This window comes from Medicago sativa, chromosome 3 (assembly GCF_051527215.1).
Source record: "Medicago sativa cultivar Bolivia chromosome 3, Bolivia_mono, whole genome shotgun sequence".
NCBI lineage: Eukaryota > Viridiplantae > Streptophyta > Magnoliopsida > Fabales > Fabaceae > Medicago > Medicago sativa.
In genome coordinates this window covers 97461155-97483963 of record NC_140751.1, presented here as the reverse complement: position 1 = coordinate 97483963, position 22809 = coordinate 97461155, and the positions used below count along the sequence as shown (strand labels likewise).

Sequence of the window (22809 nt, the reverse complement as noted above, 5' to 3'; positions counted from 1 at the left end):
TCTTTTGTTTCTGCAACTTTGTCTTCTGAGTATTGTGTCTTTGTTGTTGTTTGTTGACCCGATTCTTGTCCCAGATGCCTTAGCCTCATCTTCGTCGCAGATGCAGTTCTCAGACTTATTTTTAAGTTAAATATTGAGTCTTCACTCTTCAATACTGTTGGTTTGAAGTTTCTCGATGCAATTTTGAGGTCGATCATGCTTTGTTTGATTGCTTGCCATGAGTTTCTGTTGGTTTTTTTGTGTCTGCTTTGTTTGTGTGTCACCCAATCAAAGAGATGGCGTCAGAGGCTGTCTATTCTAGATATATTATTGAATAGTGTTGTTAATAGAGGCTATGGCGCTATTGCATACCGGAATTTGAACAAATCACTATTTTTTTTTTGCGATACGCTATTTAGTACCGAATATTGTGAAGTACCGGCTATAGCAGTACTATAGCACTATTGTGTAGCGGAATTTGAACAAACCGCAATTTTCTGCAATCCACAATTAACAGCATTGCTATTTAGCCACCCACAGATGTCTAGTCATGCAAATTTCACACTTCAGATATCCAGGTCCAGTCCTGACCTGAGTGTTAGGCCTTGAGGAGGTGGGCTGAGATCCCACGTCAACCTGTTATATGGCCAAATTAGTCGTTATAAGTGGTAGGCTTTTAACCTCCAAGCCGATTTGGTAGTGTTAATTAGACCCAAAATTTAAAATCTGCTACCAAATGTCACTAATTAATCGTTCTCATCGTTGATATATTTGTATAATTTTTTAAGTTGGTTCTTGTTTGGCTTTGTAATCAACACAATTATTTGTCAAAATAGCATTGAAGTTTTATTGTAAATTTTATCTGTAGTGTTAACTTGTATTTCCTGTATGGAACAAATTTTTTTATACCCAGAACTCATGTTCTTGTGTTCTTTATGTTCTATAATTTTCTTGTGTTCTTTATGTATTAGGTTTTATAATGTTCTCTTCTTCTGTTCAGGTAATTAAAAAGGACCATGTTGCCGCTGGACTCTGTTGTATTCAATTGTTTATGAATTCTTCTTCACAAGAGGAAGCCATTAGACATTTGGAACATGCTAAGGTATGTCCATATTGTTAGAAAGGAAAACTAGGATGATAACATTTTAATTCCTCAACTCTTTTAATCCCTTAGCTCAAACCAGTTGAGCTGCCCCCCGAAATTGGAATTAATTTGATATATTGTTGAGCTGTAAATAGCATGGGAGAATCAGTTTTGGAATCCCTAAATCAAGAGATTTGATTATGACGTTATTTTTCGATGTTTTCCAGAATTAACACTGATTTAATTTTAATTTCGTTTCCCCCTTTTAGACATCATATAATGCTGTGTACTGTGAATTCGAAGTCAATGTGAATAATTCAGATTTCTTCTCATACTATATATGCATCTGAAATAGATCTGTAGTTCGGGAGACCAGATGCCATGGTTTACTTTCTGTAACAACTGTCATCTTTGGTTCTTGTAATTGTGCATCTAAAATAATAACTAAATTACACATATTTTATTTGCCTAGCTATATATAAGTCGCTATAAGCTTGTTACCCTTGCTCTATTTTTTGTTAGTAATTCTGTGTTTTTTTGTTTATTTCTATAGATGCACTTTGATGAAGGGTTATCTGCAAGGCACAAAGGTGGGGAATCTACCAAACTTGTCACAAAAGGTCTTAGGGGAAAAAGTGCATCTGAAAAGCTTACTGAAGAAGGGCTTGTCAAATTTTCTACCCGGGTATCAATTCAGGTAATTGGATGTACTCAATCTCATTTTTGGAATTCCAAATTTGTCTTTGCTTTATGGACAGTATGACATCTTTGAACGAACATACAAACATTCACTACTTGACTTCTAGACACGTTTGTGTTGTAATTTTTTGACTTTACATGGCATCATCTCTTATTTTAGAAATTCCCAGGAAATATTCCTAACTTCTTAGTCATAGTCATACATTTTGGAAAATCGCTTATTTTAAATGCTCTGCTGTTGATATATTGTCATGAGTTTTGTTAATGATATCCTGTGTTTACTCCTCACAATTTCTGTCGATTTATTGTATTTTGTAGGTTGAAGTTGTTAAATCCTTTAATGATTCAGAAGGACCACAATGGAATCATTCACTTTTCGGGAATCCCAATGATCCAGACACTTTCAGGTTTGTGTAATTGTTTAGCTTAATTACTTTGTAACTTTGACCATCCATTTCTCTTTCTTGGAGTTTGGTATTTCTTCAATTTTGTGGATGTATCTTTTACAATTTTTTGAATAAACTCGTCTTGAATTTGTCAACCCATTTTTTAGAGGAGACCAAGCTAATCTCAAATTAACAAATCTAAAAACTCAAATTGACGGTTGAAATATAATACACCTCTTCAGGCAAAAGCCATGTGGACTTGAGTTTTCAACAATGTTCAGGACAACCTTACCTTATGATGTAATTTAATATGCAATTTTTAAGTCATTTGATGATTTTGGTGCTACTTATTATCACAGTCCTCTTAATGACTGCTAAAGTTTCATCTGGATTTCTCCACCGTCCTTATTGCATGCATTCAAATGTTTTTTTATTGTTTTATGCACCTATAGTTATTACTAATGCTCCATACGTTTTAACATTTTAGACGAAGGTGTAAAATTGCAGAGGTTCTTGTTGAGAAGAATTTTGATTTGGCATTCCAAGTGATCTATGAATTCAATCTACCTGGTAATATTGATAGTTTACTACAATCTTGTTTTGCTGTCTTGTTGTTTTAACTCCACAAACTGTTATCAGCATACTCAGCTAGATAATTTAATTGTATTAAGCAGCTGTTGATATATATGCTGGCGTTGCTGCATCTCTTGCTGAGAGAAAAAGAGGCAGCCAATTGACAGAATTCTTTAGAAACATTAAGGGCACAATAGATGATGATGACTGGGACCAGGTAATTTAATTACATTTATTTACGTTTTCTCTTCTGCTTGAAGAAGAGGTTTTGTTTCTACCTAACAATTGATATGACTTGTACAAATAGGGGGCAGTTTTGCAATTATAAATTTAAATATGAAATGAAAATAGAATTTTTTTTTTCAAGCAAGTCCTAAGATGGGCCATTGTAACCACGTTATGGTCAATAAGTGAACTTATTTTTACCTTCTCAAAAAAAAATGAACTTATTTTTAAGAAATTTTCACCAGCTTCAACGATTTTAATGGTGTAGGTCTTAGGTGCTTCAATAAATGTATATGCCAATAAGCATAAAGAACGCCCAGACCGTCTAATAGACATGTTAACTAGCAGCCACAGGTGATGCTTTTTTTAATTTTTCTCTATTTATTTATTTGCCTTCATGCACTTTCAGTTATGTTGTTATTTGGGAGTTCTATGCAGAACTGGTTTGTGTGTATTTATAAATCATTAGGACATAGGCATTGCCTAATTCATGTAGCTGACTCACTTAATTTAATTATAACTTTCATATATCCTTCTGTATTATTTTATTTGGTTTTCATAAACAGTTTAGCTTTTGCAAATTTTGCTCCTAAACTTGAGAAATTTATGTTGTCTTCTCTTCCTTGTATATAGTTATACACATTTGTTCCCAAATAATAATATAATAATTAGAATCATTCAGATTCTTCAAATAGGGGAAAATGCTTTTGTTGGTGACATTATCAATCATTATTCATTCACTAATTTTTTTTATTTATATTGTTATTTTTGTCATTGTTCAAAAGAGAATTATACAATCTGTATGCGGCTCAAATGCTTCAGTGCATCATGTCACGTGCTCTCCAGTAGTAATTCAGTAACCATGGTGACATTATATTTTTGAATTGGGCATGCAGGAAAGTTCTTGCTTGTGTAGTGTGTGGTCGTTTAAAAAGTGCATTTCAAATTGCTTCGCGAAGTGGAAGTGTGGCTGATGTTCAGTATGTTGCTCATCAGGTGAACTTTTGATCAATTTCGGCATCCTCTTTCGGATTTATTTAAGCTTTTAAACGGATTTAACTAACCAACTCTATCCTACGAAACTGCCTCTATTTAGACTACAAATGCATAGCAGCATTAGATTGAATTGTCTTATGTATTCTGAACCCACTTCATGAAACTAGGGGGGTCATACTCTTTCAAGTGGTAATAAATCTGGCATCCAAGATATGGTGAATGAGTATTTGCTAGAAAATCTAGTTGTCGGAGATTATGGATAACTTACTCTGCCACCTCAAGGCAGGGGCTTCAGCTTGATGACTCTGACAGTGTCACTTGGATTATCTAACCTTTCTCCGTAGGGTCACCAATTTTTTACGGCAATTATTATTCATAGCCAACTTAGTCGAACTGTGATATACTATTTTGTCCTGATAATGATATTGATAATAATAATGATGATGTCTCAAATTAAGAACAACTTTATGACATCTTATGTCCTCCTTAAGTTAACGATTCTATGCTAAAAAAAGGTTGAAAATACGTTTTTTCTTGGCGCAATTTCAATTTTTAGAATTTAAGACAAATTTTAGTCTGAAACAAATAAAGTGCTTGTTAACCAAAAGAAAAATCATATTTTGGTTCGGGTGGATAGAATATATGTTATATGTATATCTTATGGGTCGGACCCCTTTGGGTTGTACCTGATTATTAGTTTAACTACATAGGAAGCCTAAAATCATCAAGTTAGTGCATTCCATTACACAGCTTACAGTAACCCTCCCTCCACCTTTAAACAAAGAGGATCATATTTTACTGTTAAAGAAATAACAAATGAAGTTCATTCTTTTAAATTCATTATTTACGTCTATACTTTTGAATTAGTAATGGCCATAGGATATGTTAAAGAGTCCCACATCGGACAAAATATGGTCTGACCATGTGTTTATAAGTGGGGTGCAATCCTCGCCTCACAAGCCGGTTTTTGTGTTAGGCCCAACCACTATTTCTAATATTGTATCAGAGCCTCTCTAAGATCCATTGGGCCACCTGCTATCAGGTTTCCGCTGTCGGGTCATCAACCATCTATATCTACGCATCAAGCCCAATAATGTTAGGCATGAGGGGGTGTGTTAAAGAGTCCCGCATTGGACAAAATATGGCCTGACCATGTGTTTATAAGTGGGGGGTAATCCTCACTTGACAAGCCGGTTTTGTGGGGTTGCGTTAAGCCCAACCACGATTTCTAATAGGATAAATCCCTGTGCCTCTGTTCTTCTCAGTGATAAAAGAGTCCATGTCTCGAACACTCCTACGGAATAAGTTAATGCCAGATTCAAACACTAGTAGATTTCAGTAGCTAAAACTTACTCTTTCCTTCTCATCCCTTCTCTAGGTCTTCGGACTTGATGACGAAAGTTGTGGATGGCTTAACCAAAAGACATGACATATCCTTTTCTTCACACAGTGCATCTTATGAGAGATATCAATGAAAAAATTTGATATATATATATATATATATATATATATATATATATATATGAGTCAGGATCCGTTGACACCAGGTGTAAGTCTAATGACTTACACCAAATCTTAGCCGTCAAATTTACTTAATCCAATGGCTTCCATCTATCAAATTAAAAGGAATCAAAAGTGAGAAACATATGATTCCCTCTCCCTTCTCTTGTCCCAACGTCGTTTGCTTGAAATCATTCTTTCTAAATTGCTTCAGATTTCTTTGCATATTTCATCGATGGGTAGAGATCAAAGTGATGCTTCTCCATTGATTGTGAACCCTACTTTTGCAAGAACAGAAAATAGCCAAGCGGTGGGTGGATGAAACATAATCGAAGGGACTTGCAATTGAGAAGATTACTAAATTAAAATAAACGTGAATTGTAATATAAAATTGAAGCTTTCAATTAAGGAATATAAAATTGATAACCCATACATCCCTGAAACAAAATTGATAACCCATACGTGGTTTTCAATTAAGAAATTGAAATTACTTTTGATTAATGAAATTGGAATCAATACCATGATTAATCATCTATGTATAAACAGATTATGAAATTGAGAGATTTATCAGAAACTAAGATCATGTGTTATGTGTTGAACGACAAAGATGAAGAGGTGCGAAGCATGCAGGTCAGATTGTCGTAAGAGCTACGGTACTGCTAAAGAAAAGTAGTCTCACCATACTATCGGTGTGAATAATTTGAACCATTAGATTAATTAAATTTAATGGTTGAGATTTGGTGTAAGTGTTTTAACTTACACCTGGTGTCAACGGATCCTGACTCATATATATATATATATATATATATATATATCAGTTTCTTAATTTTGATGGATCCTACATGCCCTTGGGTTATCAATATCACCTGCACCTTGCATATCAGGGTTTTATTGTTTATACTATTTTTCTGTCCTTGAAACATCTTTTTCAAGTGTTCAACTTTCTTACCTTTACATCAATGTTGTTGCAGGCCCTGCATGCGAATGCACTTCCAGTGCTTGACATGTGTAAGCAATGGTTGGCACAGTACATGTAATCTATCATAGGCAGAATCTGTGGGCTATCGTATGTGCATATTTTGGTTTATTGATGCACCGGATGTCTAGAAAGCAGGAGTTGGATCGTGGTCATTAATCAAGAGAAGCGGATGAAACCAAAGCAATGAGAATCAAATATTAATCAAGAGATCTTATTGTTTCATTGATTTCAAAGCTTCTAGATTTGTTGAAGCGTGTTTCTGTGATCTGTGGTATATAATTATCCAAGTTGGTCCAACATATGTGTGGTACTGCTGCCTTGCTTGGTAGGTTTGGAGGATCGGTGGAAATAAATCATGTCTGGCTTAAGCAAAAAAGCGATGCATTTTTTATCATGGAATCGTATTCAAGTACTGAATTTGGGACCACCTGAATGCCAACAACGTTGAGGGAAGTTTTTTTTCAACCAGCTCAATTTAAATCTGTATAATATTGCATTGGAAAGGAGAAATGTACATTGTAAAGCATGATTTGTATGTTTTAGTGTAGAATATTTGTACATGAATTTTGAGCGTTTGTCAATGTATCAAAAGTAAGTTGTTGTATAGATGTCATTGTTTTGATTTTTGTCATTTATGTGATTGAGTTTTACACTCTTTACCAACCGTACTAAATCACGAGTAGACCATAATTTGCATCTTCATATAACTTTACTAGATGTCTTTATCTTTAATTCCTTTTGCGACACTCTACACATTGCAGCTCTACGAAGTCGAATTGTAACTGAAGCATATCAAAACAATTTGATCCCCATAATGAACGAAAACAAAAATACCCAAAAGTTTTAGATAAAATGTCGTGAGTCTCTTCTAACGTGACCAAGATCCTGGTTCTAATTTAGACTTGGACATGCACCAATGTTAAAACTCGTAGGTAGAGTTTACCGTCTATTTGAGTCTCTCAAGAGTCAAGATATTAGTCTTCGTAGTTGCATGTGGAAGATTTCTAGTTTATACAAACAACAAAAAAAATCATTATCATTGAACAATGAAAGTCATTGAATAATGTATAGCAAATGAAGACAACTCATGTAATCCTAGGGTCGTTTGTTTCAAGCATAAGGTGGTCCAAACCCTGCTCTAATCCAAAATTAAGATTTTGCAATAAAATACTTTTTATATCTATATATTTATATTCGTGAAATAAGACATTATCTTGTTTAACTAGTATATTTTTTTTGTTTAACAACTAGTATATTGTTTCTTATTATTAGGCTTAAAATGTGGTTTAATAAACAATGTTATGTCATAAATGAATATGCCGCATCATAACAAAATCTAAAAAATTAGATGGGAGACCAAAATGAGGTAATTGAATTTGTGGAAAAGAATAAAGAGAAGATAACTTTTGAGCATTTCAAATGTAAATACCGTTAAGAGTAAAATTGAGTTTTATTTTTTTGACAAGTAAAATTTTGAGTTAATACTTGAAAGATAATTGTACTAATTTTTTTTTTTTTTAAATGATCACTAAATGTTACTTAAAAAAAGTATCATATATTACAACATTCCAAAAAAGCATTACCAGATTACTATTAATAATTTAGTAATACTATTTGATTCTTTCTGAAGCATGTAATGCTATTTTGATGACTTAATATTTTTTCCGTCAATTTTTAAAAAAAATATTTAGTCAATATAGTCTTTTTATTTTATCATCTTTTATATTATTTTTATTTTATCATTTGATTATTCATAAAATAAATATATGATTGTGGTGACACTAGGGTCTTCGAGGATTTTATTTAAATATTAAAATCAGATATTTTTATGGATTTTTTTTTTGTGGTGGTCAGGGTTTGAACCCCAGACCTTGCATATATTATGCATTTAAATACCAACTATCTATTAGTTATTTTTAGAGGAGTTGAATCCATTAGTTATTAAGTCAAACAAAAATCCATTAGTGTATTTTCAAAAAAGAAAAAAAAAATGATACAGTCGCTTGTGTGGTTAATTAAACAAGTTGAGAGGAAAATCACTTGAAGTATGACCTTATGTTTTAATTTATCCTCCATGCTGACAAATCACTGGATCAACGACATATCTATCATCTTTTTTTTGGTAGTGATATCTATCATCTAAATATATATTAAGTTATCTCTATGCATAATTATGCCATTATTACTAGTATATTAGAGTATGTCAAAGCTCCTTGCCACCCTTCCCATATATTTTTCTAATGCTCATGGAGATTCACGCAGCACAGAGTTGACTTCTTATAATAGAAAAACTTAATTTTTCGTTGAAATTCATGTAAGAAGTTGAATTATTGATTAATAAAATACTAATTAGAGAAAGAATTATTGATAATTAAATAAATTAGACAAAGCTTTGCCGTATGTGGTATGCATATATGTATTCCACTTGTATAATAACGTTGATAACAAGAAGTGTTAACTCTCTCTCTCTTTCTCTCAAGAAATGACGTTGCCATCTCTAGTTAGAAGACGTTCAAGTGGCGAAATAAGGAACTTGGCCTCAATTTCTAGCAGTCTTTTACCAGCATTTGGCACTAATCCTGATGAAGGTTACTTCGACCTAAAAAAATATGTTATTGCTCCCTATGATCGCAGATATAGGTACATAAATATTTAATTTGCCTTAATACAATTATTAGTTATTTGTTTACATCCTGTGCTGTCTGTGTAATGACAAGTTTATGATATAGATTGTGGCAAACGTTCCTAGTGGTATTGGTGGTGTACTCAGCATGGGCATCTCCATTCGAGTTAGCTTTCAGAGAGATGTCAATTGGGTCCATGTTGATTGCTGATCTTGTTGTCGATGCCTTCTTTGCATTTGACATAATCCTGACATTCTTTGTGGCTTACTTGGATAAATCAACTTATTTCCTTGTTGATGACCATAAGAAGATTGCTATCAGGTGCGTATATGCCATACTTTCTACATCAACACGGAAAGAAAGAAAAGAAAAAAAATGACAACCCACCGTAATTAGGGCCTTTTGATCCCAACTAGGTGCCACAAGGTATTGACCATGGCTTAGACCCTTTGGAATCGTTGAGACTAATCATTGACTCGGCAATGGGACATTCATTTTACACACCGAAAATTTTAATACTATTGATGGATTAGTTCATAGTTGATGTGTTACCCTTGGTAGTTTTTTTTTTTTTTTTTTTTTTTGACAAAATGTTACCCTTGGTAGTTGTTATCTATACCAATATACAAAGGGGATTCATCAAACTTTTGGGTTGGATTTTTTCGGATGAACAATCCACAACAATAGAAGCAATATTGGACGATATCAAAAATCTTATTTTGATTTTATATATAAAAAAAATAGTGTTTTAGTGTAACATTTTTTCGTTTAATATTACCCTTCACTTCAATATTTTGTACCATTTTATCGTTCATGGACAATAAAAATGGTGTCCGTCTTTACGCGAGTAGTCATAATTAAATTTAGTTTAATCAAGTATTCGTTGTTGGTAGTTTGTATGTCTTCATTTTTGGTTCCGTTTTGTTGTCTGCCCCCTTTTATCTTGACACCAAATAGTTACTTCACTGTCTTGATTTTTGTCTCCTAGATTTACTTTCAGTTTTGTTTAATTGGACAAGCAATGGCTGAACAATTCAAGGACACCAAAAACTATGAAATATATACTTCGTATTGTTCCTCTATTTTCGCATGATTATTGAGTTTTCATAATAGGTATGTCAAACATTTATTCTTCCCCATGGATCTAGCTTCCACTCTGCCATTTCAGCAGATATACCAACTTATAGCAGGCAAATCACACGACAGAGGGGAAGTCTTTGGCTTTCTGAACATGCTTAGACTCTGGCGATTGAGGCGTGTTAGTGAGCTCTTCTCAAGGTATATTTACAAATGAAAAAACTTAAATTCATTTCTTTAGGATATTTTTGTGGGTATAACAGACATTATACGTATGTTCTGCCATTTCGCACATGTTCTGCCATTTGTAACTTGTAACTAAACCTGCTAACTGTCTTACAGGCTAGAGAAAGACATCAGGGTCAGCTACTCAGTAACAAGAGTCTGTAAACTGTTATGCGTAAGTAATAAACTAAAGCTTCTCTAAGTATAGATCCAAATAAGATATACCATCAAATTGTCTAATTTAGGTTCTTAATTTTGAGCTTCACTTTTGTTGGTTTATCATAGGTTACGCTATTTGCAGTGCATTTCACAGGCTGCGTGTATTTTTGGTTGGCTTTCCATCACAAATCACCCGGAAACACGTGGATTGGGAAGCAGGTAGAGGATTTTAAGCATAGGAGTGTCGGATCGGGTTACACTTACTCCATGTACTGGTCTATTGTAACCCTTACCACTGTTGGCTATGGAGATTTACATGCAGAAAATACAACGGAGAAGGTTTTCAATATTTTTTATATGCTGTTTAACATCGGCCTCACTGCATATATTATCGGAAACATGACAAATCTGGTGGTTCATAGCTCTGTCAGAACCTTTGCCATGGTAAATTTTTTGAAGATTTTTCATGGTAGTTTAACCCTTGACTTAGCATTGCATTCTATAACACTAACATCAACATAGTTTTATGTCTTCCTAGTGGAAGTTAAAGGAAGAAAACACAGTAAGGTTAAGCTACGATTGCTCAGAACATTTATATATTTTAGTTTGTTGTACCGACATTCTCCCACTGTAAGTATCTCAAAAATACTATCACATGAAAATCAAACTAAACTTTCAAATCTAATCTACTTTAATCTGGTTGGTAAGGGAACGAATTAACATCCGGAAAACAAACTAACAAACTATTCCATTGCAACAAATATACTAGAAACTTAAGACTTGATTGGTTATAAGTGATACTACAAAGGAGTAAAAAAGGGGAAAGAAGATGTAGATCTAGGTAGATATAGTATTTACCACCTCCAGGCTCCATTTCCTAACTTTAAGTTTTTATGCTATTAAGTTTGTCAAGCAGGGTTTAAAATACTGTTAACTGCTTCGTTTCTAAGCCAGACATGCTTCTTAGACCTTATTTCTTATATTAAAAACGCCAAGGTTTGAGCAAATATCCCTATATCCTAGTCAACTTTCAGCTTAACTGCATTCAAATCTCTATTATGGTTATCATTCTTATATTCTGTTTTTGATGAAAATTTATTTTTCAATTTTTTTGAAATTATTGCCGTGAAATTCTTTCATAACTTTTCTTCTACTTTAAGCTCCTAAGTTCTCTTTTTACTCAAAATCTCTGCAAATTAATGAGTTAAATCGTTTTAATTCCCTCAAAATTCACCAATTGAAATATCGAAGTTATTCAATATAAAAAACCCCAACAGAATTCTCTCTTCAAACACTGAAATATCCTACAATTAAATTTTAATAAATTTTTACTAAATATCTGACTTTTAAATTTTTAAAAGTGTTTTAGTCAAAAAAAAGTTTCTAAAATCATTTTATATTTCAAATATATCACAAACCTCCGAATATGTTAATAGAGTAGGGAAATAAAAATGTAAAGGGTTTTTCAGGTAGAAAGAATTGATGCCAATAGTAGATTTGCTTAATTTTCAAAATAGAGACTAAAGTAGCTAAAAAACAAATTAATGATTAAATCGCTAATCTAATCTAAAAAGTTTAAAAATGAGTCAAAACTTATGCAATCCGAAATACTTATAATTATATGCTTCACAGAGGGACGCCTTCAACAAAATATTACAATATGCGAGCAAAAATGGACTCCCAGAAGGTTTGAAGGACCAAATGTTGGCACATACACAGCTGAAGTTCAAGACAGCAGAGTTACAGCAAGAAGAAGTGCTACAGGACCTGCCTAAAGCAATTAGAGCCGGTATTGCTCAGCATCTTTTCCACAACGTAGTTGAAAAAACAAATTTATTTAAAGGAGTCTCGGATGATTTTATATCCCAGATGGTAAAACTTCTTTTTTTCTCTCTCTCAACAATAAAATAGATTCTAAACATTTCAACAACTAAACATGACATCCATCACTACACAGGTATCAGATATGAAAGCAGAATACTACCCGTCAAAGGTTGACATCATCTTGCAAAATGAGATGCCGGCATATTTCTACATTTTGGTATCTGGATCAGTGGTAAAACATCTCTATCTCTATCTTATACAGTTCATACTCTAGTACTGGATTGAACTAGTTAGCTGCAGACTGAACCATTTCTAATCGCAGGATGTGTTGATTTTAAAGAATGGGTCTGAACAGGTATGATGGAATCCAAACAGACAATTGATTTCAGAGTGTAAGTAGCATGCATGTCTAGAGTAAAATAAGCAGTAACTGCTAACAACTAGCGAGACAGTGACTTAGAAAGACATGATTCAAGAAGAAATAAAGACAATCAAAAATTCATCCCACTTAGACAACAGATACTAAAGTAATTCATTTAAAATTGAAATTAGAGAAACGTTGTATTTATTATAATTTCTGAACTATGGAGATCGGAAAGTATCTCATAGACCTGCATAACTTCAAAACATATTGCATCAACCTGAGGCAGAAGTCATTTGGGAAGGTCGTGTTTGCTTTACAGAATGAAGTGTTTACCATCTTCAAGCACTTCCGAGCAACCTGCTGAAGCAAACACATCAAACTACGTTAAACTCTTTGAGCTGTGCCTAGAGAACATCTTAATCAGACAAGTAAATGGAACAGAAGGTCGAGCTAGGTAGTAAGAGATACTAGGAACAAGACATTTTGAGGGCTAAAAGTAGAGAAATAAAAACCAATGTTTTATACAAAGTATTTGTGCCTCTTAGCTAATGGCAATTCTCCCATTGCATTGCTAAGCTCATAATTTTCTTTTCAGTTTTTGTTCAAACTAGATCCTGGAAGCATGGTAGGAGAAATAGGTGTGATGTTTAATATCCCACAACCTTATACAGTGAGAAGTAGAAGACTCTCCCAGCTTATACGAATCGATCATCATCATTTCAAGCAGCTGGTGAAACCATTTAATGAAGATGGGAAGGCAATTATCACCAACTTTACTCAGGTTCGTGGAGCAGTCAGTAATAGATAGATAGCAAACCACAAACACAAATACACATTTGAAAATTAGCTACTTAATTCACATTTTTCAAATTTGAGAGCAATTCATAACCCAAATCCCCACATTTTTCCTGAAATTTCTAAATATACAAGGAAATTGAATTTTTAGACCAAATATCCTTGCAAGCCACAAAGACCTCAAAAATATGACCAAATTCCCTTCATACAAACTTCATGTCCACAAGTCCATATCTTTCTATATTAATGTTTGTTTTTTTTTATTCTACTCAGTTTATGAAGGGCCTAAAAGGCGGGGTGCTGGAAGAAATACCGTATGTAACAGAATTTCTGAGTGATTTGGAAGACGAGGTATATCCTTTCCTTTAAATTTCAATCACCAATACTCTTCTTGGCAAAAAAAATCACTAAAGCTCTTCACTGATCTAGTGAGGAGCACAAAAATTTTAGTAAGGCTCGGATGTAAAATAAATTCAAAAAAAAAAAGATGCTAAAAAATCCATGGATATTAAACATCGCATACCCATAGCTAAACCTTAGACAAACTTATATACAATTAGTACTTTAGTGTGTGGGAGAAAGATAACGGCCAGAAGTAAAAAGTTATTCCTGAAATTCCAAAAGATCTTGGTTATCCATCAGCTTTAAACCATGTTTTGAGGAAAGGGGACCAAGAAGTGAAGGATAAAAGAATAAAAGCTTATTCAAAACTGAAAATGTCTTCTCAGATTCCCTCCTTTGCCCCTTTCTCCCAAACAGGACATTCATGTCACCTAATGATGCATGGATAACCACTTCCTTTGAACGAAAGAATCGTGAAAAATACATATATTAACATCTCAGGGACGAATAAATAGAATATATAAGTATCATGGACCAATTCTCGCAATGGTTTACATTTTTAACAATGTGTGTGTATACATGGATCAGCAATACTAAGTATACTATTTAACATTTTAACTATGTAGTTTACACTTTTACATGATAGATCATATGAACCAGAAAGAAAAAAATGTTACGCAACAACAAAAAAATTAAAGACGTTTTACGGTGGATAACATCCCTCCAGAAAATAAAGACTTTATGGCACAGGCAAACAGATTTATTTTAATTTTGGCCACACATTTACATCTGTACAAATCATGTCATATATGATGAACATTGTGTGCTTCTTGCAGCATCCGACACAAAATGAGGGCACAAATGATGACATTTCAAAGTACTATGAAGAAAATCCATATGAAGAAGGTAACCTTAATCCTGTGGATTGTACGGTCAGTAAGGGATGATAACACTAAATGAGTGGGTAGATATTGTGTAGGAGCATTAAAACAAGAACCAGTTGACATTCAAGGGTTCTGCTAAACACGGCACCCAGAAAGATTTATGAGCATGATTATGAGGGTGTGCATAAAAGAAAAAGAAATTAACTAAATTTGAGATTGCCATTCAAAGGCAGACTTTGTGTTTATCCGTCAACTTACAACAACTTTTATAAATTTTCAACACATGCACCACTTAATAACTTTTTGTTTAATATGAATTTAACCAATCTGATCGTGTAATCATGTGATATTACTAAATGGTATATGTGCTAAAGTTTGACACCTAGTACCATTTGATTATATCCCTACCAAGTGTAAGTGTTAGTGTTAAAGATATGTCATATGTCACGTGGGGCGACGTGCACAAGATTGCCCCATGATAAAGAGGCACAACACTAATCCTGGTTTATTCAAAAAAGCAGCATTCCTTGTTGTGCTCATGCTTAAAATATATCTTTTATGATAAAACAAAACCAGCTTGATTGCAATCTTAGTTTGAAAACCTCAAACTCTAGATGACAGTAATATATTGCTATGGCAAGGTAGCCTAGGTTTTTTTTCTTCAGTTTATTTGCTTAACCGTAGTGTCACAACTTGATATGGCTGTGAAATGCACAAAAAAATAAATCACTGAGATTTTCTGAGATAAATGACGTTATTTCCCTGCTTACCTAATATTTCCCTGCTTACCTAATATATAAATGCACAAAAAAATTAACGCAGGAGAAACAGAAAATTCCAGTCCACTGTCAAGCCTAGTCCCGATTAGAGTCAAAATCCACGGACATCACCCCAACGAAAACATTGAAAATGGAACAACACCAAAGCTCATTATCCTACCAGATTCAGTCGAAGATCTTTTCAGAGTAGCAGGTATGGGTATAACTATCTAGATTCAGTATGCAAGCTTTCTCCCAAAAGATTCTGAGTAGTTTCACGGTTGAATAATATTGAAAAAATAATAATATATAATCCAAAGATAGAAATAGAGGGGGGGGGGGGGGGGGGGAAGGCAAGCATTCCCTTCTTTGATTTCATTTTAATTCCACCCACAGTGCTTCATAATAAAAATCAATTGCACATAATATCATGATTTATTCTTGCATTCATAGTATTGAACATATTAATTTGTGGTTTCTGTATGCAGAGAACAAGTTTGGAAAAAGAGGAAGCAAAATTCTTATGGCTGATGGCTCAGAAGTAGAAGATCTATGCGCCCTAAGAGAGGACGATGAGTTATATATCATCTAATCTTCGCACCAAATAGAGACAATTACAATCTTGTTATCTAAACATGATATGATTGCAAACACGTGGAATTTTGAAATATGTGGAAATAAAATTTTTAGCATATTAAAATGAAAATTTTCTTAGCATATTAAAATGAAAAAAGATCGAATAATATTACCCTACGGCTTTTTAATTTCTGTTTAGCATGTCGAGAACAGCATAAGCAGCTTTTTGACAATGCTCTTTCTCTTCATCTAACGCTGTTTTCCTCTCCATAGCAGAACCTTTACATTTCTCGATCTCTTCCTCAATCACCGCAGAATTTTGATTAATCTCACTGCAAAATTAGTACAAAAACACTATTAGATCTGAAACCGTAAAATAATCCTTCAATTTTTGATATCTTATGACATAACAAAAATAGTAATTATGTAAAAAATGAAGAAATAATTATGATTAAGTAACTAACGCGATCATCTTAAGCATGTTCTCCATTATAGATTGAGCTTCGTTTGACATCTCTGCACGATTAAGCAAAGAAAGATGAAATTGAATAATGAATCAAATCGCGCATTGAGTATGATTCGAAATAGAGATTAGGTTTTAACAAATAGAAGCGATTAAGAGTTGTTGATTACGCACCGTAGATGAGAGAAGTGAGTTGGTTTTCGGTTTCTGCTTCTGCTTGTGGTAGTGCTGACTCTGAACCCGCCATTGATGATTTCAATCTTGCTTCCGAGGGAGGGAGGGAAATAACCGTTTCAATTTATATCAGATTAAAATTAAAATGCGCTGATTAGTTTAATCAGATCTTAGGAAATTATACCCTATACCCCTGCATTTATACCTTCACCCCTACAAACCACCAAAAATTCCAATTCTACCCTTTTTTCATTAGACTTCACCCCTACAAAATATTTTCAGAAACTGTCAAAATTGTACAGCAGAACAATTGAAGAAAGGTTTCCGAAAGTAAAATTCATCGTAATCCTCCAAATTCTAAAACTCATCGTATTCCTCCAAATTCTAAAACTCATCATATCATATTCCTCCAAATTCTAAACCACAACATTTTCACAGGATTTGCAAAAATAGTGGTGGAGAAATTGAGTGTGACGGTGTGCGGCACTTCTCAACAATGGTGCAGTCATTCGTAAAAAAATAAAATTGTATAAAAAAAATGATAATTAACAAACAAAATTCATCCCTTGTAAATAAATAAATAAATCATATTACAAGTTGCAATAGTGCATTGGAAAAAAATATGATCACAAATCTGGAAAATAAAAATCAATGAAAAAAGAAGGTAATTTATTTATTGCAAATGGTAATTAGGTTTAATTGGTTTTTGATTTCATAGATGTTAACACTGAAACTAACGAATTTGAAACAAGATGACATGTATCAATAAATTGTCTTCGATTATATTACATGATTCAATAAACAAGATGACAAATTCGAATTTTGTTGATGCTCAATTTTTTTCTTTTGGATGGTGTTACGAGTTATGGTCCATTGATCTCTCGACGATGATTAATCTCAATCCTTAAAGAGAGTATCGTGCCATGTTAGAGGAGATAATTCCGGATATCTTTTCATTTATGTTTTTGAACCGAACAATTTATCTTGAGTTTTCCGGAAACAAAAGTTAAGTAGGAAATATTTTGTGGGGGTGAAGTCAAAAGATAAAGGGGTAAAATTGGAAATTTTAATGGTTTGTTGGGTGAAGGTATAAATGTTGGGGTATAGGGTATAACTTCCCAGATCTTATTACTGGTGATTGGGCTTTTGTTTCGGTCAGGCCCATAAGGTCTCGTCTAAGAAGATTTCTTTTTAGGCCCCCCTCATATCTCTTTAGGCTCCCTAAAATTACAAAATTGCTCTTAATAACACGCTTTGTAAATGACTACCGGATGTTCATTTTAAAAAATTTCAATTTTGTATCAATATAAATATGTACTAAACTTGCGATTTGTGTGAATATAGACGTTATTTGTTCTATTGACTATGATGATAACGCAAAAAATCGCAAGGTTCATCTTGCACCTACTCTCCAATTTTTCACTATCATCAAAAGCCACCAAACCTTTTTTTTTTTTTTGTAGTGGCCGAGGTTTGAACCGCGAACCTTACATATATTATGCATTGTCCCTACCAACTGAGTTGAGCTCGCTAGGACACGAAGTCTGCTAATTGATTGCAATTAAGTGAAGATTGATGTTTTTTGTTCTATTGATTGTTAATTTATTTTGTAAAATTGATTTTGCTTAGAATTGGGTTGAATGTAAAGTAATTTATATTTGGATATATTCGTCAAAAAATGAGTTGAACAATAAATGCAAAAATAAATTTCAAAATCAAAAGTTTCAATTTATAGCTTTAAGTGTGTTTGTTTCAAGTTTACCAAATTTATTCTTAAGAATAACATTCCTTGGAATATAAAGATGAGAATTTTATTACAAGGTATTTAGAAAATATATGTTTGGTTAACTTTATAATATTCCAAGGAACCTTAAAAATAGGGATTATAATAGGTAATTCCACATAATTTTATTCCCATTTTCATGGGAACTTTATTCTCACCCTTTTCTTTGGGAAAACTTTTCTATTCCCAGGAACATTTTATATCCGGAAATAAAATTCAGTAAACTTGTAACAAACATAGACATATGTATTTTGATGATTTTATTCCCAGAAATCTACAAATATAACTTGAAACAAACACACACTAAATTATAATCAATTGTTGAGGTAAAATTAATTATACGTACTTGAAGCAACTAAACACAGCAAAATCAATTTTACACCTTTAAACTCAATTTTGCCTCCTATAAAAATGCAACCAAACATAACTAATTTGTTGCCTTCTTACTTGAATCGCAAAGTGCATCCTTTAATCAACAATGCCAAGAAAGAAGGAAGGTCACTCCTAGGGAAATCCATTGGGAACATTTTTCCCTTATAGCTAAGATTATTAAAAGCCAAAGCCGCACATCATTCCACTTCTTTTGTTTGTTAGTAACGTTTGGTGGACAGGTTCAAACAAGAGATGACATAGGATTTTGTTATGTGTCTAGTAAATATCAAAAGTACGAAAAATGGGTTATAAATTAGTAAATTTTATATATTTTTTATTCCGATAGAACGGTAAAACGAAAAGGAACAAAAGAACAAATGTTCGTCAAAAAAAAAATGTTCTTCTTTTTATATGTTTTTTTTTTGTTAAGAAGCTTTCTATCTATCTATTTATATTGTCTTCTTAAAAAATACAAAAATAAAATACTATTTAAAAATCAATAAAAAAACTTTCAAAATTGATATGCTTTTGTTCCTTTCAAAATTGTTTTGTAAAATAAAAAATACCCACCACTTATAAATGCAATGTAAAGTATTATCTCATTCAATGTGAGATTTATAATAAGCTCCTTTCAAGTTAATAGTGAGACATTTGAAATAGATCATAGCAATTCAATAGCGGTAATTCCATAAGAGGTAGTGCAACGAAACTTTAATATTTTATATTATTTTAGGATTTAGATTATGTTTAATTTAGATTTTACAAAATCGGCTTATAAAATAAGGATCATCCACCCATTTATAAACACATTGTTAGACTACACACCATCAACATTAGACTCTTGGCACTGTGTTCAACTTTTTGAAAAAATAATTAGTAAGATTAATTGAGTAGCATATACTTTAATGTTCACGTGTACTATTCACCAACCCGAAGACAGTGCTCCCAAAACAATAGTACAAAATAGCTTAAAATAATGCAACGTCTCATAATCCCCCTGCAAGAATTTTTTGATTCCTGGGAACATATGAAACCTCAAAAAGACGGTTGAGATAATGATAGCATCAAGGATTTGTTAATCAAAAAAATATGATGACGACAGAAAATTGTTTTGAAGAACACTAATCAAACAGCCCTCAAAATTACCTTTGCATTTTAAATTAATTGATAGAAGTGTAACTGATTGATAGTGGTACTTAATAATACTAATAGATTAGTTGGAGCATTGTTTATTTTGTGCCTCCACCGAAAGTGTCAGGTAAATTCCCAACACATTGATATTTTAATATTAAGACGGACAGAATGTATACAAAGGCTGGTCAATATAGAAACTGCAGCAGCAAGTAAGAATTTATCGAGTTAGATGATACGGATACGTGCATTTGAAAACAAAAAGATACGGAGTGGCTAAACGTCTAATTAAGAAGTTTAAAATGAAAGTAATTCTTTAATAAAAGTATTTATGAGAAATCACACATTTTAGATCTAGCTTAAATATTTGCGCACACCACGGGCTGTGACTTTACCTCAAAGTTTCACTCATCAGAATTTAGAACAATAACTCAAAAATTTAGTGCATGTTTGATTGTGCGTCCGCATCTCCAAATGCATGTCTACCTTTGATTTTATTATGATTTCACAAAAACTGAAGAAGCAAGCTTCTATTTAGACGCAGAAAGTTTGCTATGATTTTGGCAAAATGTGAAAGATACGTTGTGGAACCACACACATGTTAAAAATATACAGGAGTTCACTTAAAAAAGAGACTAAAAATATCGATAGAAAATGTTTAACGGATCATTGTTTAAAAAAATAGAGAAACTAAAAGTGAAATTTGATATGCATTTATAGAGATCGGAAACTTATTAAAACTCAATTTTATTTAGAGGTATTTAAACTCTACTTTTAAAGTACTATATGTGTTAAGAGATAAGAAGTTTGAGTTAAGCATATTTTCACACGAAAATAATAATATAAAAATATATTACATAAAAATCATCCTTCGCTAACAAAATATAAGTAAAATGAATAGAGTAAATCACCAAATTGGTCCTTCTCTTTGTACCAAATTCTCAAATTGGTCAGTGACTCTATTAATAACTCAAAATGATTGTCTTTGTCAAAAAAAAAAAATCAGATTAGTCTCCGACTCTATTAGTTGTTTTGTATTTTAAGTCACTAACGTACTAAATAAGATCCAAAAGACATTATGTCATTAACCACTAAATAGTATCCAAAAGACATTGATTCATTAACACCCAAAATACAAAACAACTAATAGAGTCGGGACCAATCTGATAAACGTTTGACAAAGACATGGACCATTTCGAGTTATTAATAGAGTCATGATCAATTTGAGACTTTAGTACAAAGTTCTTTTTTTTAGGTTACTATGTTGTCGGTTCCCGTCGATTAGTGACACTACGGTGATTGAACACAAAGAAATAGAGATCGAACTATCATCACCACATGTTTAAGGTTAGATATGCAAATCTCTAATCACTTGGATTGGATTAATCCATTGTGATTGAACACAAATTTTTTATTGTATTGTTATTAAGACCTTTTTTTTAAGAGAAGTGTTAATGACACATAATTTTTCATACAATTTTTTATTGTTTAAAATTTATATGGACTTTATGAAATCATGTAGGTCCTGTATGAATTTATTGGATTCTTATGAATTTTAACTACTAATAAAAAGAGAACGTGTAAAAATATAGTATGTTGTTAACAATATTCTTTTTAAAGAGTTGTTAACGTTATTCATTTATTGAATTCATATACATTTTAATTTTTTCTATTTACACAATTCGTTCTTTAACTTATTTTTAGGTATTATTTTCGTCGTTTATCTTTTTTTTACTTTCCGAATTCATCATTTATATTATAATCAGATAACACTTTCATTTATGTTATTATTTTTTATGGATTTTTTTCATGAAATTTGAGTTTCTACATTTGTATGATAAATATCTGAGTTTGTTTATCAATATGATGAATTTTTATAGGTTTTTTTTTAAAGATATTTATTTATTTTGTTTTGATTAAAAAAGATAATAATGTTGATATTTTATAATATAATAAATTGAAAATAAAAAAGGTAAAAGATGAAAGTATTACCTAAAACTAACTTAAGGGATGAATTGTATAATTTTACCTTTTAACTACTAATAAAACACCGATATTATTAAACTGAATATTTGTCATTCTTCCGTTTTAAAATGAGTTTCACTTTAGCCAAACAACTTTGTTTTAAAATGAATGTCACTTTACATTTTCAATACAACTTTAATTTTTTTTTCCAACTTTACCTTCAATAAATACTTCTACTTTTCTCTCACACAATTTTCAATACAACTTTAAGTTTGTCTTTTTCTTATAAAGTAAGGGCGTTTTAGTAAAAGTGTTATGTCTAATAATTATTTCAACTTTTTCTTTAATCTGTGTGTAATTGGTTAAAACGACACCCATTTTAAAACGGAAAGAGTATAAGCAAAAAAGAAATTCATAAAAGACGAGGATGGAGTAAAAAAAGGAAAAATAAATAAATAAATGGTACATCATTCTAAAAAGAATCTTGACGGGAGAACCGTTGGATTGCATAGAGATGGTCGATAAGAAGCACACGTGCCAGGTCTCTATTCAGTATTTGCTCTGTTTCTTCCTTTTTTTGAGTACTAAAACTCATGAAAAGCTTACTGGTATATAAAAAAACATGAAAAGCAGAGTCACGCAAAACGACAAGGAGTACTGCTGTTAAAGTTACAAAGGCTATAATACCAGTAGTACATAAGCAAAAATCACAATTCAAAAATCAATGTATATGGTTAAGAATTTATCCTATATATATGCATTGATTAAAAGTAAGCTAATCGTTAATTATTAAAGGGTCATGTTAACTTGTGCCCTTAGGGCACATGTTAAGCAACCCAAAAGTAGAAATTGTTTCTTAAATTTTGTGTATT

General features: G+C 32.3%; 3 protein-coding genes across 9 annotated transcripts in view; 2 read left to right on the top strand and 1 right to left on the bottom strand.

Moving 5' to 3' along the window:
- Positions 1-7120, top strand: part of LOC146942578 (zinc finger FYVE domain protein) — a 33768-nt gene extending 26648 nt beyond the window's left edge. For all 6 annotated transcript variants that reach the window (XM_085756619.1, XM_085756617.1, XM_085756615.1 and 3 more), the window contains exons 29-36: positions 980-1081; positions 1617-1760; positions 2081-2169; positions 2636-2718; positions 2823-2938; positions 3215-3300; positions 3843-3942; positions 6414-7120. In XM_085756619.1, the coding sequence (XP_085612745.1) occupies positions 980-1081; positions 1617-1760; positions 2081-2169; positions 2636-2718; positions 2823-2938; positions 3215-3300; positions 3843-3942; positions 6414-6479 (786 nt within the window). In that variant the 3' untranslated portion in view covers positions 6480-7120. The remainder of the gene's footprint in view (positions 1-979; positions 1082-1616; positions 1761-2080; positions 2170-2635; positions 2719-2822; positions 2939-3214; positions 3301-3842; positions 3943-6413) is intronic.
- A 1744-nt stretch (positions 7121-8864) lies between these two features.
- KAT3 (potassium channel protein) lies at positions 8865-16237 on the top strand. Its single transcript, XM_085756620.1, has 13 exons — positions 8865-9061; positions 9151-9366; positions 10159-10323; positions 10465-10522; positions 10633-10950; positions 12139-12378; positions 12464-12562; positions 12653-12685; positions 13290-13475; positions 13763-13840; positions 14668-14737; positions 15538-15687; positions 15962-16237. The coding sequence occupies exons 1-13, from the start codon at positions 8904-8906 to the stop codon at positions 16063-16065; spliced, it is 1875 nt and encodes a 624-aa protein (XP_085612746.1). The 5' UTR covers positions 8865-8903; the 3' UTR covers positions 16066-16237.
- Positions 12787-16853, bottom strand: LOC146942576 (polyamine-modulated factor 1-binding protein). 2 transcript variants are annotated; one of them, XM_085756623.1, is made up of 4 exons: positions 16687-16853; positions 16514-16565; positions 16223-16381; positions 12787-13054 (listed from the first exon to the last, which is right to left on the bottom strand). In XM_085756623.1, exons 1-3 carry the CDS (start codon positions 16757-16759, stop codon positions 16234-16236), a joined length of 273 nt encoding a protein of 90 aa, XP_085612749.1. In that variant the 5' UTR covers positions 16760-16853; the 3' UTR covers positions 12787-13054; positions 16223-16233. The 2 variants fall into 2 exon arrangements, with proteins under 2 accessions (XP_085612749.1, XP_085612748.1); XM_085756622.1 differs by having other exon boundaries at positions 12787-13051; positions 16687-16843.
- Between the last annotated feature and the right edge of the window lie 5956 nt (positions 16854-22809).